The sequence below is a fragment of the Rosa chinensis genome, chromosome 5 (genome assembly GCF_002994745.2).
Source record: "Rosa chinensis cultivar Old Blush chromosome 5, RchiOBHm-V2, whole genome shotgun sequence".
Taxonomy (NCBI): domain Eukaryota; kingdom Viridiplantae; phylum Streptophyta; class Magnoliopsida; order Rosales; family Rosaceae; genus Rosa; species Rosa chinensis.
In genome coordinates this window covers 89497587-89514922 of record NC_037092.1, presented here as the reverse complement: position 1 = coordinate 89514922, position 17336 = coordinate 89497587, and the positions used below count along the sequence as shown (strand labels likewise).

Sequence of the window (17336 nt, the reverse complement as noted above, 5' to 3'; positions counted from 1 at the left end):
TGACATAGCAGCAAGGACACCTCATTTCAAAATCCCCATCTAGTTTTTGAAGTTACAATAAAAAAGTCTACTCCTCCTCCTTCCGTCAAAGACCAATCGGGGGGCACTAGTCAATCACAAGAATTATAATACTAAAGAAAAATAAACCCACCTCCTCTAATTCTTGACCTAATTAAACAAACACAGTAGTAGGATCACATTATTCTACACCTACTAATTCAAGAAATGAAGCAATCACTCCCATGGCAAACAATCTTGACTCCCTAAATATATTAAACTCCTAAATGTGGCCCCTTTTGTGGCAAGTCTTATTGAATTTTCAGGCTTTGTTTTCTTGTCTGAATATAAACACTGGTCACCCCTGAAATTTCCACTCCTACTCTCACTCCCACACCAAACCACCTCACACCACCTCCCAATAGCCAGGAGCCAAGTACCCCCAGCAAGACTTCTCCTTCCACTCAATCTGCGCGTGGCACACACTCGCACAACCCAAAAAGTGAGTATTAGTCCCTCAAGGGCACAGAGATAGCTGTTATTTTATGGCCACTCTCCTTACTTTTTGATTTTTTTTTTTTTCCCTACTGGAAAATAATTTTAATTTAGTTATCTGTGTGAGTCTGTCTCTCTCTGAAAAAGCTCTTCCCTTTTTTTCACTTCACAGTTCACACAAAGATATATCTCAGTAGGGTTTTAATCTTTACTCTTTCTCCTTCTGAAAACAATCTGTGAGAAAAAAACCCCAAACAAACATAAAGCCAAAATCTTTTTAACCAATCAAGCCCTAATTTCCTCCTCCCATCATCTTCCTGTTGTTCAGCTCCTCCTTTACTGCCCAGCTCCAATTTCAGCTCCAAACCCTAGTCCCAAACCTCAAAATCAACTTCCAATATGACCCATTTCCCCTGAATTCACCACGCATGCTACTGCCATTCTAGCCAATTGAGGCTACTGGGTGCCCACTGAATTTGGAAGTTGGGGGAAATGCATGTGTTATCTAAGTGAGACAGAGAGAGAGAGAGAGGGAAGCCATGGAAGGAGATGAGCGTCACGTGCTGCTCGCATGCGTCATTTCAGGAACCCTTTTCTCCGTTCTGGGTTCTGCTTCATTTTCTATACTCTGGCTTGTGAATTGGAGGCCGTGGAGGATCTACAGGTAACTTCACCAAGTTTTTTTCTTCAATTTTTTCGAAAATTTCTAGCTTACTGTATCTGCCAGCACTAAAGAGTAGATTTAATGCATTGCCTTAACTTATGCTAGTAGATTGTAATTCATGTACTTGTTCATATATGGATTCAAACTGTAGTTTAGTTAGAATTTCATGATAGCAGTGGCAAATGTAGTTTATGGGTTGCCTATTGGGTTTATAGATAGAGGCTAAGGAGGGCTACATTCAGTGTGCAAGGTTGGAAATTTTCGGGTTAAAGGAATTTCAACGAGGGCTCCGAGAAGAGTTTGGTTTGTGACAGATTTGGGTGTAAAGGAGTGAGAATTCTAGAGTCTCAGCTTTTATATTTTTCTTTCCCATTGCATAAAGTTTGAGACTTTGAGCTTTTGTTGAACCTCCAAACGTAGGAGACACTCATCCACAAGAGCAAGAATCTGGTCAAAGAGGTCGATGAGGCTCTTCCTTCTTTGATGTTAACTAGCTGATTTTGTATTAACTCAGCCGCTTGGTTTTTTAAGAGGTCTAACAGCAGAGTATACGTTTTGGTTTTTGAACCAAGTAAGGTCAAGTGGTGGAGAAAGCTTCTTCCTATATTTGCCAAGACTAAAGAGTATATCAAATGCATTACCTTAATCACTATTGTACTTGCAATGTATGGACCTGAACTGTAATTAGGTAAAAATTTCATCAACGCATTACCTTAACCACTCTTATATCTGGTTTTGTTTGGAAACTGAAGATTACGGTAAATTATTGCTGGTTAGACCTTCATAAATTTTGGGTTTTGAGTACAAGAGTTTTGACAATAAATTTATTTATTTTGGTTTGGATACAAAGTTTAGAGTTTTATTAACTTTGTGGGGAAGATTTTGGTATCACACTTTTAAATTAAATAGTAATGGGTCCAAATGATTTTTCAAAATAGTTTCCTTTTGCATGCTTGATATCTTTCTCAATTTAGAGGATATCGGCACTCACACTAAAGGACAGATATGTCTGATATATTGGAATTGAGGAGCGCATTTGTTGAGAGATATGAAATATTGACCCTTGTGAAAAAGGAAATATTGGCAAATTTATCAGAGTATCACCTGATATTTCAAACCCTGACCCTAATTTTTATTGGATATGTACGGCCACACATGTGCCTGATAAGCATTTCTTGCGTTGATGTACATCCGTGTGGTTTCTTCATCCAAAGTTAAGGAGTAAGGATCATTTCCTATTGGAGGGCGCTTTGCTGGAGCACAAACAATTTTAGACTCTCTATTTTGTACAAGTGGAACAATACCATGGATGTCAAAGACCTGGATTTATCCCGTCTTTAATTATGTTCTTGACAGGGTTGGTTAACAAATGATAAATTATGAATTGCATCAAAGAGGCATTGTATTAGAGTGAAAGTTGCATTTCTTTTCTGACCTTATTACTGAGTGAGGAATAATGAATAGGTGATGTCTGGTACAATTGTTTATAAATGCTGATGTGAAAATAACTTGGTATCTTTGATTCTTTGGAAGCCTTCTACTTGTTCGTTTAGATTAATTATGACGTTGTTTTATGCACTTATCTACCCTATTGTGACTATTAACGGTATTTGTTTGTCATTGATGTAATTGATTTAAGTTTGGATGCGTAGAGTATTAAACTAATACAGTCATTCTTCTCTCACTCACTGTGGCTTTAACTCCAATTATAATTGTGTCACCTCTCTTTGTCTTTTCAGTTGGATATTCGCCAGGAAATGGCCAGATATCTTACACGGACCCCAGCTGGATATAGTATGTGGTTTTCTGTCACTCTCTGCATGGATTCTTGTCATTTCTCCAGTTCTTGTACTAATCGTATGGGGAAGCTGGTTGGTTGTAATATTGGATCGACATATAATTGGTCTGGCTGTTATTATGGCTGGTACTGCTCTTCTACTGGCTTTCTATTCAATCATGCTTTGGTGGCGAACGCAATGGCAGAGCTCAAGTATGTATTTCCTGGACCTTTTCCTAATTGATATATCAACTTTATTTTTCTTAATATGATGGTTTAGTTAATGTAAAGAGGTAGTAAGGTCTGAATTTCTTAAGATAATAAGAAAACCCTGCAAGGCAAGGTATTGTCTTTATGAACACAGAGTTATTGCAAATGGTGCCTTGGTCGTCATATGGTTGATGAGTTAGTTATGGCACATAGTTCTACATGCATTATAAGTGAACAAACATTGTTAGCTGAGGCTGGCTATCCCTGGTCCTGGCTTACTGCCAGTCCGCTACTGGATAAATAGCTATAGAATGTCAATGCTAAATAAATTCAGGTTGTGATATTAATGATGGATGCTCCCCTTAAAAAAAAAAAAAAAATTAATGATGGATACTTGATAGGTCTATTAGTGCACTCATGTGGAAGTTACTTGCATATACTTAGACAATTGAAGGTTTTGTTGGGGATCTAGTTCGATTAATTATAGTGGCTTGAAATACCTAAGTTTTTGCTTTTCATATTTATGTTCTTATACTGTCTATTTACAGATTTTATGCAAGTATTAAACTTGGTTTGAAATCTTATATTAAACAGGGGCTGTTGCTATTCTTCTTCTTCTTGCTGTTGCCCTTCTCTGTGCCTATGAACTCTGTGCTGTATATGTTACAGCTGGTTCAAAAGCATCTCAGCGGTATTCGCCTTCTGGTTTCTTTTTTGGTGTATCAGCAATTGCCTTGGCAATCAACATGCTCTTTATCTGTAGAATGGTGTTTAATGGTACCTTGCAAATCCTATCCCATTTAGTATATTTTTCTTCAATGCATTCTGTTTCTCAATTGAAAGATGTTAATCTAACTGAAGTGATAATCTGTAATTTCTGCAATCAAAATGTTTTCCTCCTGTAATCTCTGTTGATATGTGCAGGAAATGGCTTAGATGTCGATGAGTATGTGAGGAAGGCATACAAATTTGCTTATTCTGATTGTATAGAAGTAGGTCCTGTGGCCTGTTTACCAGAACCACCAGATCCGAATGAGTTATATCCTCGACAATCTAGCAGGCAAGCCCCCTAAGTTCATGTTTTATTTTCGCAGTTGAACTTTTGCTTGGTATCAGTTAGGAATTGCTTGTCCAACTCTGAAGTAGTTGCACTTATTCTTTTCCCCTGTCCTCTGTTTAATAAATGCTTGTAAAGTGATTAGTTGTGCCTCTTTCACAGCGTTTTGTTGATATTCTCAAGTTTTTTTGTTTTGAATGAATCCAATTGCTAATAAAAGAGGGACGGTGAACAGATCTCTTTTCAGTAAAGAAATGGTCTAAATAATCCTTATCGATACTTATTAAAATATTCCAGATAAAAGAGGGATGGTGAGTGGATCACTTTCACAGTTAATAAATGGTCTAGACCTTATTTACTTATCTTAAACTTCGTGGACTCTCTCCAGGTTTTTGCCCTCCGTTAGGGAGAAATGGCATGGTTGGTTCACGTCTCATTGATGTTGGTTTTTATAATAGACTTGTGCCTTTATGTAGTGCACTTTTTCTTTCTGGTTCCCAGAATTTTGTTCAATTACTTTCCTCATTTTCCCATTTTATCACTTGATTGTAGGGCTTCACATCTTGGGCTTCTTTACCTTGGCTCACTTGTAGTTCTTCTCGTGTACTCAATCCTATATGGACTTACTGCAAAGGACGCACGTTGGCTTGGAGCCATTACATCAGCTGCTGTGATAATTCTTGGTAAACCAAATCACCATGTTTATCTATTTGTATGAATCACATGGGATTTATTTATTAATTTTCTCTCATCAATAATGCTGTAGATTGGAACATGGGAGCATGTTTATATGGTTTCGAACTCCTTAATAGTCGTGTAGCAGCATTATTTGTTGCCGGCACATCTCGAATTTTTCTCATTTGCTTCGGCGTTCACTACTGGTGTGTGCATCTTTGATACTTTAATTGTAATGCCACTGCTTTGGTTTTTCATGGTCGTCATAGATATTGCCATTTCTTTCTCTCAGGTATTTGGGGCACTGCATTAGTTATGCAGTTGTAGCATCTGTTTTATTAGGTGCTTCTGTTTCTCGTCATTTATCTGTAACAAACCCATTGGCTGCAAGGAGAGATGCCTTACAGAGTACTGTTATTCGCCTCAGAGAGGGTTTCCGCAAAAAAGAACAGAACAGTTCATCAAGCTCGTCTGAAGGTTGTGGCTCAAGCATGAAACGCAGTAGTAGTGTTGAAGCAGGTTGCCTTGGTAATGTTGTTGAAGCAAGTCACAGGAGCGCAACACAGAGCACGGTTGATGCTAATAACTGGAGTAATGTTCTATTACGAACTGCGAGTTCTCACGAGGGGATTAATAGTGATAAAAGCATAGATAGTGGGAGGCCAAGTATAGCATTGTGTAGCAGTTCCTGTCGTTCAGTAATCCAAGAGCCTGAAGTGGGAACTTCCTTGGTGGTTTGTTCTAGCAGTGGTCTTGAAAGCCAAGGCTGTGAATCCAGTGCATCAAATTCTGCAAGTCAACAAACTTTAGATCTGAATTTAGCTTTTGCATTGCAAGAAAGGTTGAATGACCCCAGGATAACATCTATGCTAAAGAAGAGGGGAAGACAAAGTGACCTTGAACTAGTTAATCTTTTGCAGGATAAAGGACTGGATCCTAACTTTGTTATGATGTTGAAGGAGAAGAGCTTGGATCCAACCATTCTGGCATTACTTCAAAGAAGTAGTTTGGATGCTGATAGAGATCATCGTGACAATACAGATATCACCATAGCTGACTCAAACAGTGTGGATAATGGTTTACCCAATCAAATCTCTTTATCAGAAGAACTGAGGCTTCACGGGCTTGAAAAATGGCTCCAATTATCTAGGCTTGTTTTGCACCATGTAGTAGGTACCCCAGAGAGAGCATGGGTTCTCTTTAGTTTTGTTTTCATCCTCGAAACAATTGCTGTGGCAATTGTCCGTCCAAAGATAATCAAAATAATAAATGCGACACATCAACAGGTGAGTAAGGGCTCATTTTACTCTACATTATTATTCTATTAGTTTGTAAGTTTATTCTATAAATGTGACACCCGTAGTTATATTGTACCAGTACAAAACTTATGAAATTTTATCTTTACAGTTTGAATTTGGGTTTGCGGTGCTGCTGTTATCTCCTGTGGTCTGTTCAATCATGGCTTTTCTTCGATCTCTTCAAGCAGAAGAAATGGCCATGACCTCTAAGCCACGCAAGGTATTTACTACATACTTTGCTGGTATATTTGATTGGGTTGGAAGTTGGTGTTATACTTTCATCTCTTCCTCCTCTTCAACTGATTTTGATATTGTAATTTTGTTTGGATGATGGTTTTGATATTATTCTTCCTGTATTGCTAATTTACTGTGACATTTTTTTGGATCTAAAGTTATTATATTATTGCTTATGCTGACTCTTAAAATGTCATGTTTCTTTAGTATGGTTTTGTTGCTTGGCTGCTGAGCACCTGCGTTGGATTATTGCTTTCCTTCTTGAGGTATGTTCTTTTCATGTAATCACTCGAGTAATTTTTTCTTTTATATGAAAACCAATTTGTTTTCTTCTTCTGACATTTATTTGGAGAATAGGGCGCATCACATATGGAGAAAACTAAATCCTTTCTTTTAAACTTTTTGGTATCAAATTGTATAAAGATTGTTGAAAGGATTAACAATGTCTGAATGAACAGAAGATGCCTCCCCCCCCAATTCTCTCCTCTCTCTCTCTCTCTCCCTCTCCCTCTCCTTTTGTGTAAAAGAGTCTTGAAACTTTTTCTATAATATTTTGCCTTAAAAGGGATATACTCTCTTGCCAAACCAGTGTCTATTTAACATCAAGCCTATGAATTCATTATCAAGCCTTTAGGTGGACAGAAATTGGAGGATTTTTTGAAGTCTTAGGAGGGTGCATGTGCTTTTGGGAGTGTTAATTTGTGGGAAACTGTTTCAGTGCTTTTTATTTTTTGGATTTGGAAGGCAGTTATGGTTTAGGAATTTTGGCTTGATTAGGTGTTTGTCATTTAGGTTCTTTTGACTCTTTCCTGCTTTCTTTTTTTAATTTTTAATTTTAATTTTTTCCTGATGTGGACTTCCTGTCAAGATGCCCATTCATCTCATGCACCTTATACAAAATAATTGCAAATACCTTTCGATTTCTTTGTTTTCACCTCTTTTTATAAATCAATTATATCTGGTTTGCTTGTCCAATACTTTCTCGAAGTTGTATAATAGCAACTGCCCCTAAGCCGGTAGGTTTTTTTCTCTGTTTCATTGAATATATGCTCTTTCTTTTGCAGCAAATCATCAGTTCTTCTGGGATTGTCTTTGACTGTTCCCCTCATGGTGGCATGCCTTTCTGTTGCCATTCCTACATGGATCCGTAATGGCTACCAATTTTGGGTTCCTCAATTACATTGTGCAGGTCCTGCAGGGAACCATCAAATTCGGGGAACAAAAGAGGTTTTTTGTTCATGCATTTTACACCAAGTTAAATGTGGACCCTTGAGCAGTGTAGATTTATTAGGTTTTGAATAGGCTCTTACTGGGTGTCGGGGTTCTATTACAGTTCTATAACAACTGCATGACATGGTCTGCACACTGATGGGCTTGGTTGCTCTTACATCCCACTACTTAATGTGTTGTTCATTTAAAATATATAAATCATAAAAAATACTATATCCAAAAGCTAATCATTTCCGGAGCAATTACATGTAAATCGTGGTGTATGATGGGCGGTAGTCTGGAGACAACAATTTAGCTCTATAAATGTCATTTCCCAGTATACACATAGGACTATGAAGTGATATCTTATATGCTGAATATTTGTCGATAGGCTTTATTTTTAATTGATAATACCTAAAATGTCATTGATTTAGTTTGAGGTTCAAACTTTATGAGTACTTTGGGGTTCAGATTCATTTGCCCCGGAGGTTTCTCACTTCAGTTGCTTGAATAGTAGCTTTTCTTCTACTTTTCACTCGTTAAATTTGTAGTTGACTTGAAATTCCGGGCAATTCTAATTCCATCTTTTACTTTTCCAGGGTGTTATTCTTGTCTTCTGCACAACATTATTTACTGGATCTGTATTAGCTCTCGGTGCAATAGTGTCTGCAAAGCCCTTGGATGACTTAAATTACAAAGGATGGACTGGTGAACAGAAAAGCTTTACATCTCCTTATGCATCATCTGTGTACATTGGCTGGGCTATGGCTTCTGCCATTGCTTTAGTGGTTACTGGTGTACTGCCAATTGTTTCATGGTTTGCATCTTACCGGTTCTCCATGTTTTCTGCTGTGTGTGTCGGGATATTTACAGGTGAGTTTTTCTAGATTTTCTTGCTTCAAGACTTAGTTTTCTATTGAACATCATTGGTACTTGAAGCCTGTTTTATGTTTTCTCAAGAATTGTATGGAACTCCCCTCTTTTTGCAGCTGTCCTCGTGTCATTTTGTGGTGCATCCTATATTGAGGTTGTGAAATCTAGAGATGACCAAGTTCCAACAAAGGGTGATTTCCTTGCTGCGTTACTTCCTTTAATTTGCATTCCAGCATTTCTGTCTCTGTGCTCGGGGTTGTATAAATGGTAAGTGAACTCCTTGCTTTCTTGTAACTGTTTTGTGGCTGAAATCCATGGCTTGTTGTGTTTATACATTGTGGTGAAATGCTATGGAATTCATTTTTCCAGGAAGGATGATAATTGGAAGCTTTCTCGGGGTGTCTATATCTTTGTAACCATCGGTCTTCTACTTCTACTCGGAGCAATATCAGCTGTTATAGTCGTAGTTACACCATGGACGGTAAGAGAGGACCAATTCTTGTCCTCGATTCTATCAATTTCAAGGTAGTTGGGCTCTCTAACGGGCTTCTTTTGACTTAACAACAGGTTGGGGTATCATTTCTTTTAGTTCTTCTCATGATTGTACTGGCTATTGGTGCTATACATCATTGGGCCTCAAACAACTTTTATTTGACAAGGACCCAGACATTCTTTGTCTGTTTCCTCGCTTTTCTTTTGGCACTGGCTGCACTTCTTGTTGGATGGTTTGAAGGTGACAATAATTTGTATTCATTCTTATTATTGCATCACTGTCTCTTTAACACTTGTATACTAATCCTATCATCTTTACTCGTTTTATTCAGATAAACCATTTGTCGGTGCTTCTGTCGGCTACTTTTTGTTTTTGTTTCTTCTTGCCGGGAGGGCATTGACTGTGAGTTGAATTGAATATATTTGTATTCTTATGTTAGATGCTCACACTAGTATTTAATTTCTTCTTGTCTCTATTATCTCAATCCCCTTGATTCTGTGTTACATGACCTTTGGTGCAGGTTCTTCTTTCACCTCCTATAGTTGTTTATTCTCCAAGAGTTCTCCCTGTTTATGTTTATGATGCTCATGCAGACTGTGCAAAGAATGTCAGGTTTGTCAGATATCCCGTGTAATTTTCTCTCTTTCTTGTCAGTATCAGCATGTGATATGCATGCAGTTTAGCTTGACCATATGTTTTTATCTGATACTTGTAATTTGTGTTCCATAATAGTGCTGCATTTCTTGTGCTTTATGGGATTGCATTGGCAACTGAGGGCTGGGGTGTTGTTGCGAGTTTGAAAATTTATCCACCATTTGCTGGTGCCGCTGTATCAGCAATTACTCTTGTTGCTGCCTTTGGGTTTGCTTTCTCTCGTCCCTGCTTGACTCTCAAGGTTTGTGCAGTTCCCCTAGATTTTTTCATTTGGCTCTTAATTCAAATTTGTAATTTTGAAACTATTTATGTCATTAGTGAAAATGGCTCGAGATCTTAACTATAGATTACTTGTTTCTATATGCTATAAAATCTCTATCTCATTCTCTCATGTTCTTTTGTCTAACTAAATGTTCATTTTCATGTGTAGATGATGGAAGATGCGGTACACTTTCTTAGTAAAGAAACCGTTGTTCAAGCTATTGCTAGATCTGCCACCAAGGTCTGAGTAATATTATTATAAGCTGTTTTTTCAAGCATTGTTCTTGAATTTCCCATATGTACATGGTAGAAACACACATAAGTATTTGTGTTGTGATAAGCTATCGTGAATAAATAATAAATATAGCTTGCATAGAGCTAGCAATTAAACATATTAGGTTATTTGGTTGGGCATAGCTCAATAATTACCATAGCAAGAAATGGGGACCTCTTATCTTAGACCAAGGGTGAGTTATGTGTCTCCTAGGTCAGCTGTTATTGTAGCATCTTGGGTTTTGTTTTGTACTCATGCACTTTCTTTTTTGTATCTTTGTTTTGATCAATAAAATCTGTTTCTTTTCAGATAAAAAACAATAATTAGCCAAAAGTTATCGGTTGGATATCATGACAGTATTGTAACTAACTGCAATACTCTTTACTTCTTATCAGCGATGTGTGTCCTTCCTCGTGGCATTTGACTGTTGAGATTAAATGAAATGCTTATAAATCTATGACACTCAATGAGTACTGAAAGTTACTATCACCATAGACTGACTAGCATTTTACTATTACACCATAATAAACCTCTTACTTGTGCAAATGTTAATATGTCGTCTTTAATGTGTCTTTGTTTCTAAAGCTGAATTTTCATTTTGTTTGATAAGGAGTGATGTATCTGTATGTAACTGGAAGTTATTTCTTAACCATGCAGACCAGAAATGCTTTATCTGGAACTTATTCGGCTCCACAAAGGTCTGCCAGTTCAGCTGCTCTTTTGGTTGGAGATCCCACGATAATGCGTGATAGGGCAGGAAATTTTGTGCTTCCCAGAGCAGATGTCATGAAATTGAGAGATCGCTTAAGAAATGAGGAGTTAGTTGCAGGATCATTCTTCGGAAGAATGAGATATGGAAGGACTTTCCGCCATGAGCCAACAAGTAGTATTAATCACCGAAGAGAGATGTGTGCTCATGCACGAATATTGGCTTTGGAAGAGGCGATTGATACAGAATGGGTATATATGTGGGATAAATTTGGTGGTTATCTGCTTCTTTTGCTTGGTTTGACTGCTAAGGCAGAGCGAGTACAGGTAAATTATGAATATTGTTGCTTGACAGCTATGATATATTAGTTCTACTGTAAATATTGATTACGTTGTTCTTGGGTTGTGTTAGGATGAGGTACGCTTGAGACTCTTTCTTGATAGCATAGGATTTGCAGACTTAAGTGCCAAGAAAATAAAAAAATGGATGCCAGAGGATCGTAGGCAGTTTGAGATTATTCAGGAGAGGTACAGATCTTTTCTAACATTTTGTTATCTCGATGTTATTATGACCATTTTCGGTGTGACTAATTGTCATGATATATTTGTTCTGTAGTTACATAAGAGAAAAGGAGATGGAAGAGGAACTCTTAATGCAAAGACGTGAAGAGGAGGGGAAAGGCAAAGAGAGAAGAAAGGCTCTCTTGGAGAAGGAAGAACGCAAATGGAAGGAGATAGAAGCGTCTTTAATTTCCTCCATTCCTAATGCTGGCAGCAGGGAAGCTGCAGCTGTGGCAGCTGCAGTGCGTGCAGTAGGGGGTGATTCTGTTCTTGATGATTCTTTTGCTCGAGAGAGAGTCTCAAGCATTGCGCGTCGCATACGCACAGCTCAGTTAACTCGGCGAGCACTGCAGGTGTTCTATCTTATATAATATCAAACTATTTCAAGTAAATCAATATAAGTGATAGCAACACCATTTTTATTAGTGAAAAGAAGCTTCGAATCTCAGATGTTATCTGGACTTTATTCAATATATTTTAGTCTTAATGGCATCCACATAAGTTGATAATACAAGACCTATAGGCCACAGGAGTACTTTGTCTTGCATGTTTTAATGTTTTGTCTGTGATGGTTGTTTTTTTTTGTAGCCTGGATTTGGGAATGTTATTCCAGGGTAGCCTTCTAGAATAACTGTTACACTTAGATTGAAATCATATGAGAGATTGTTGCCTTCTAGGATAGATTGATATACTTAAAGTTGAAATCACACATGAGAGATTGTCTCAGATGGAAACAAATAGAGAGTGAGATACAAGGCATGGACCACGTCCAAGGGTTTTATGTGGTCATACCATGTAATCAATCATCTCATGGACCAATAAATCCGTTGAGTCCTTGGGGGTTTATATGCTGTTGCTTTTCTGTTTTACCTTATATCAAAATTTTATTTTTATTTTTTATACATCTCTCTAATTTATCTTTCGGCTTGGTTTAGCTTGGACTTTTCCTTTCCTGGATCTAAGCTCATTTCTATAAGCCGCAACAAACCTAATTGTGAAAACTGTGGTTGTTAATGCTATTGGCAGACAGGAATTTCCGGAGCTGTATGCGTTCTTGATGATGAACCGACAACAAGTGGCAGGCACTGTGGCCAGATTGATTCTAGCATCTGTCAAAGTCAGAAGATCAGCTTTTCCATTGCAGTGATGATCCAACCTGTGTCTGGGCCTGTTTGCCTATTAGGCACTGAGTTTCAAAAGAAAGTTTGTTGGGAAATATTGGTCGCCGGTTCTGAGCAAGGAATTGAAGCTGGACAAGTTGGGCTTAGATTGATCACTAAAGGCGACAGACAAACTACTGTTGCAAAGGAGTGGAGTATTAGTGCAACTAGTATTGCAGATGGAAGGTTTGGGCATTGTCCTTTCCAAACAAAATTATTAGCATTGTCTTTCCTAAATATAATATTGGCGTCATCCTTCTTACAACCTTGTGTTGTACATGTGTGTGAGGCCATGCCTTTTTTTTTTTTTTTTTGTTAGTAAGTGTTGGGGAGAGGAAATCAGTGCGCACTTAATCATGCTCTTTCAGCCATGTATACGTTTTTGTTGATAGCTGTCAAATCTCACTGGAGTCCTTACTTACATTTCAGGTGGCATTTGGTAACAATGACAATTGATGCTGATTTAGGTGAGGCAACTTGCTATCTCGATGGTGGTTTTGATGGCTACCAGACTGGTTTACCATTGCATGTGGGTAATACTATTTGGGAGCAAGGAACAGAAGTTTGGGTAGGTGTTAGACCGCCTACAGATATGGATGCATTTGGGAGGTCAGACAGTGAAGGGGCTGAGTCCAAGATGCATATTATGGATGTGTTTCTATGGGGAAGGTGCTTAACTGAGGATGATATTGCTGCTCTCCATACAGCTGTTGGGTCAGCTGATACTAGTATGATAGATTTTCCTGAAGATGCTTGGCAGTGGGCAGATTCACCTTCTAGAGTATGTTGTTTTCGTCATGTTATATGATTACATATCCATGCTTGAATATCGAGGATGTATTTTTGGTTGATGATATAAGTGGTTAAGTTAACCGATTCTGATTCTTGTGTTTTTTTTTTTCCTTGAGTAGCTTGATGAATGGGATAGTGATCCTGCCGATGTAGATCTATATGATAGGGATGAAGTTGATTGGGATGGGCAATATTCTAGTGGAAGGAAAAGAAGATCAGAGCGTGATGGAGTTCTGGTTGATTTGGATTCCTTTGCCAGGAGGTTTAGGAAACCTAGGATGGAAACGCAAGAAGAAATTAATCAACGAATGCTTTCTGTTGAATTGGCCGTCAAAGAAGCTCTCTGTGCAAGAGGAGAAACAAATTTTACTGATCAGGAGTTTCCTCCAAATGATCAATCACTATTTGTAGATTCGGAAAATCCCCCTTCAAAGTTGCAGGTAAGTTTTCCGACTTTTCTGACCACTTTTTAGGTTTAATGAGTGTGATATTAAATGACTTTTGGTTTTGCGAATCTAGGTCGTTTCAGAATGGATGAGGCCTGCTGATATTGTAAAAGAGAGCAGGCTTGCTACTCGGCCGTGCTTATTTTCTGGCACTGTGAATCCTTCTGATGTTTGTCAGGTTAGGCCCTATATCAAAATGACATTTAAATTTGCTTCTTATTCTGGTCAGCATTATCTACAAGTGACTTTGTGTTCTAAATAGGGTCGGCTGGGTGATTGTTGGTTTTTGAGTGCTGTTGCTGTTCTGACGGAAGTTTCTCGAATATCAGAAGTTATTATTACTCCAGAGTATAATGAGGAAGGAATCTACACTGTCCGCTTCTGTATTCAGGTGCCTTCATACTTTCGAGTTAAAATTTTAAATCTGTATCCATAGAAGCTCAGTTACAAATCTGATTTGAATTGTAACAAAAAAAAAATGGTTTAAATTGTCTGTTGGATCTATAGTTTTTTTAGTATAGACTAATGGAAATTCTTTACATTCTTCACTTCTGGCTACAGTGATGATGGTTTTGCTTAATGTTAACTAGGACAGCTACAAAACTCTTTAATCATTTGTTGTATCCAATGATGTATGGGTGGACTTTTGTTTTACTCTGTTGTCTTTTTAAAGTTCTTGTTTCTATAAAATTGTTCTGTTTCCTATTAAAAATAACTACTAACGAAGCTTGTTCCTGACTTTTCTTTAGGGTGAGTGGGTTCCTGTTGTTGTTGATGATTGGATTCCCTGTGAATCACCGGGTAAACCAGCATTTGCTACTAGTAGAAAAGGTAACGAGTTGTGGGTCTCTTTACTGGAGAAGGCATATGCCAAATTGCATGGCTCCTATGAAGCATTAGAAGGTGGACTTGTCCAAGATGCTCTTGTAGACCTCACTGGAGGTGCAGGTGAAGAAATTGATATGAGGAGTGCTCAGGCCCAAATTGATCTTGCGAGTGGTCGATTATGGTCTCAATTGTTGCGCTTCAAACAAGAGGGATTTCTTCTGGGTGCTGGAAGTCCATCTGGTTCAGATGTACATATTTCCTCCAGTGGCATTGTGCAAGGTCATGCCTACTCGTTATTGCAGGTGAGTTGGAATGCCCGCCAGACATTTTCTTTTTATGTGCAACCAAATGAAATTTTGATAAAGTTAGTCACACTAGCTAATCTTTTTAACACAGGTGAGAGAGGTGGATGGTCACAAGCTTATTCAGATTCGCAATCCATGGGCCAATGAAGTTGAGTGGAATGGCCCCTGGTCTGACTCATCGCCTGAATGGACTGATAGGATGAAGCATAAGCTGAAGCATATTCCACAGGTCTGTTTATTGTAATTCATTTTCCACATCATATAAGTCTTACCTTGTTGTTTCCTTTACCCCACCCAACATCATCACCTGGGCTAACCCCCGAAGGTTTACCTAAGTCATTCAGTTCCTCTGACAGAAAGAAAGGTTTCTATGTCAGAGTTGTTACCATTGATGACCTATCTATAACCATTCAATTTGATCCCATTGGTGTCATCTTTTTTTTCTTATCATAACATAGTTTGTGTTCTCTTTTAACAGTCAAAAGATGGCATATTCTGGATGTCCTGGCAAGACTTCCAAATTCATTTTCGATCAATATATGTTTGCCGTATCTATCCCCCTGAGATGCGCTACTCTGTTCATGGCCAATGGCGAAGTTATAGTGCTGGTGGCTGCCAAGACTATGAGACATGGCATCAAAATCCACAATTCCGATTGAGGGCCACAGGGCCAGATGCTTCATTTCCAATTCATGTATTCATTACGTTGACACAGGTATCTTTAGGACCCCCTGTTGCAGATTTATCCATAATTATCTTTTTATTGCTACATTTTTTTATTGACCTTTTTCACATGTTCTCTGCCTAGGGTGTGAGCTTCTCAAGAACAGTTGCTGGTTTCAGAAACTATCAATCCAGTCATGATTCAATGATGTTCTATATTGGGATGAGGATACTCAAAACTCGAGGTCGCCGAGCTGCTTACAATATATACCTACATGAATCAGTCGGCGGGACAGATTATGTTAATTCACGAGAAATATCTTGTGAAATGGTTTTGGATCCAGATCCAAAAGGTTACACAATAGTGCCGACAACCATACACCCTGGCGAAGAAGCTCCATTTGTTCTTTCTGTTTTCACAAAAGCATCAATAACCTTGGAAGCCTTGTAGTATGCAGTGGTGTCTCTTCTGTTATTTTCTTCTCCTTTGGTCTGAGAGCGTATTTGCAGAAATTTTGAATGCTTGGGCTGGACGTTGACTAGGTTTGCCTGCTGGCAGGTTATAGGCCACAAATCAGAAAACATGCTGACAAGGTAATCTTCCATCTCTCACTTCTTCTTCCTCGTTTTTTAATTTTTTTGTTGTTTTGTTTTTAGAAGAAACAACAAGGTGTCATTCATATTCTAGTTTCTTTCCTGATGCTATAAACAATTGTATATTCTTCCCTATCATATTTGAATTACCAAAATTGCATGCCTGTTGCACTTCTCATTTCATTATGTACTTCGAATACAATAGGTACTAAAATAACTTTGCTGCCGAAACAAAGGTGTTTGGAAATTATTGAGTGTCTTAAAGCACTAATTAATTAGGCCTTGTTCATGTACAGGCCGGGCAGACACTGAGCGATTCTCTCACAACTTGAAATGCAAAAATGGGCCAGGTGACAGGTGATACCCTCTGGCAGAACTCAGCTCTACAAGCTCAATCCATCCGAGAGTCGAGTTATTCGTCAGTGAAAATCAGTAAGATTGAATGTCATGATGTGATGTGAACTGGTGTATCTACCGTCCCTTGACTTGGCCTCCAAGTATATCTATCCTTTGCTTCTGCGGTATCAAAGAGGGAAGCCGTGGGTTTTGTAATTTTCTTTGTACATACAACTGATTGTTTTGGAGGGAATGAATATAGGGTAGGTTTGATCTTGTAAATGTGGGGGAAATAGGAGGAAAGGAATAGGAATGTTTAGTTCAAGGTTGATATAAGTCAGCAAACTTAGCTAGAATTCTTTGTTCAAGCTGATGCAATTTTGAATTTGAGGGTGTCATATTTGTACAAAGATTGACATTTTCAATGGAAGTTGTAATATTTCATTTCGTTCTTTGTATAATAGGGACTACAAGGCGCATGTGGCAATTGCGCATTATCTTTGCCACTTGCGGTGTTCCGATGCTGTTAATTCAATGTTGATTTCTCTTCTCATTTTCAGTGAGTTGATGATTATGTTGGAGAAATTCACCTCATTTGAAACCGTGTGAATGTTTTAGTTTTCCTTGAAAGGAAGTGGTGGATAGAACTCATTAGAAAGAGGTCAATTAAAAACCAGCAACAGTAGGGAAATTACAAATTCAATTCTTGCTAGCATTAACCCTTCTCTTCATCTTGTTGATACGCACAACAATCAGTACGCAGAACATATCT

The 17336-nt window shown here is 38.2% G+C and overlaps 1 protein-coding gene across 2 annotated transcripts; it reads left to right on the top strand.

Moving 5' to 3' along the window:
* The first annotated feature begins 626 nt into the window (after positions 1-626).
* LOC112201910 (calpain-type cysteine protease DEK1) lies at positions 627-17011 on the top strand. Of its 2 annotated transcripts, none has more exons than XM_024342832.2 (31): positions 627-1156; positions 2896-3146; positions 3738-3920; positions 4068-4203; positions 4753-4883; positions 4967-5081; positions 5168-6161; positions 6283-6393; positions 6615-6673; positions 7472-7634; positions 8216-8489; positions 8606-8756; positions 8859-8970; positions 9057-9222; positions 9314-9384; positions 9503-9594; positions 9715-9877; positions 10067-10138; positions 10829-11206; positions 11292-11407; positions 11496-11793; positions 12467-12786; positions 13030-13381; positions 13512-13832; positions 13912-14016; positions 14101-14229; positions 14588-14968; positions 15063-15200; positions 15450-15686; positions 15780-16228; positions 16525-17011. In XM_024342832.2, exons 1-30 carry the CDS (start codon positions 1032-1034, stop codon positions 16083-16085), a joined length of 6450 nt encoding a protein of 2149 aa, XP_024198600.1. In that variant the 5' UTR covers positions 627-1031; the 3' UTR covers positions 16086-16228; positions 16525-17011. The 2 variants fall into 2 exon arrangements, with proteins under 2 accessions (XP_024198600.1, XP_040363281.1); XM_040507347.1 differs by having other exon boundaries at positions 16508-17011.
* Positions 17012-17336: the final 325 nt, after the last annotated feature.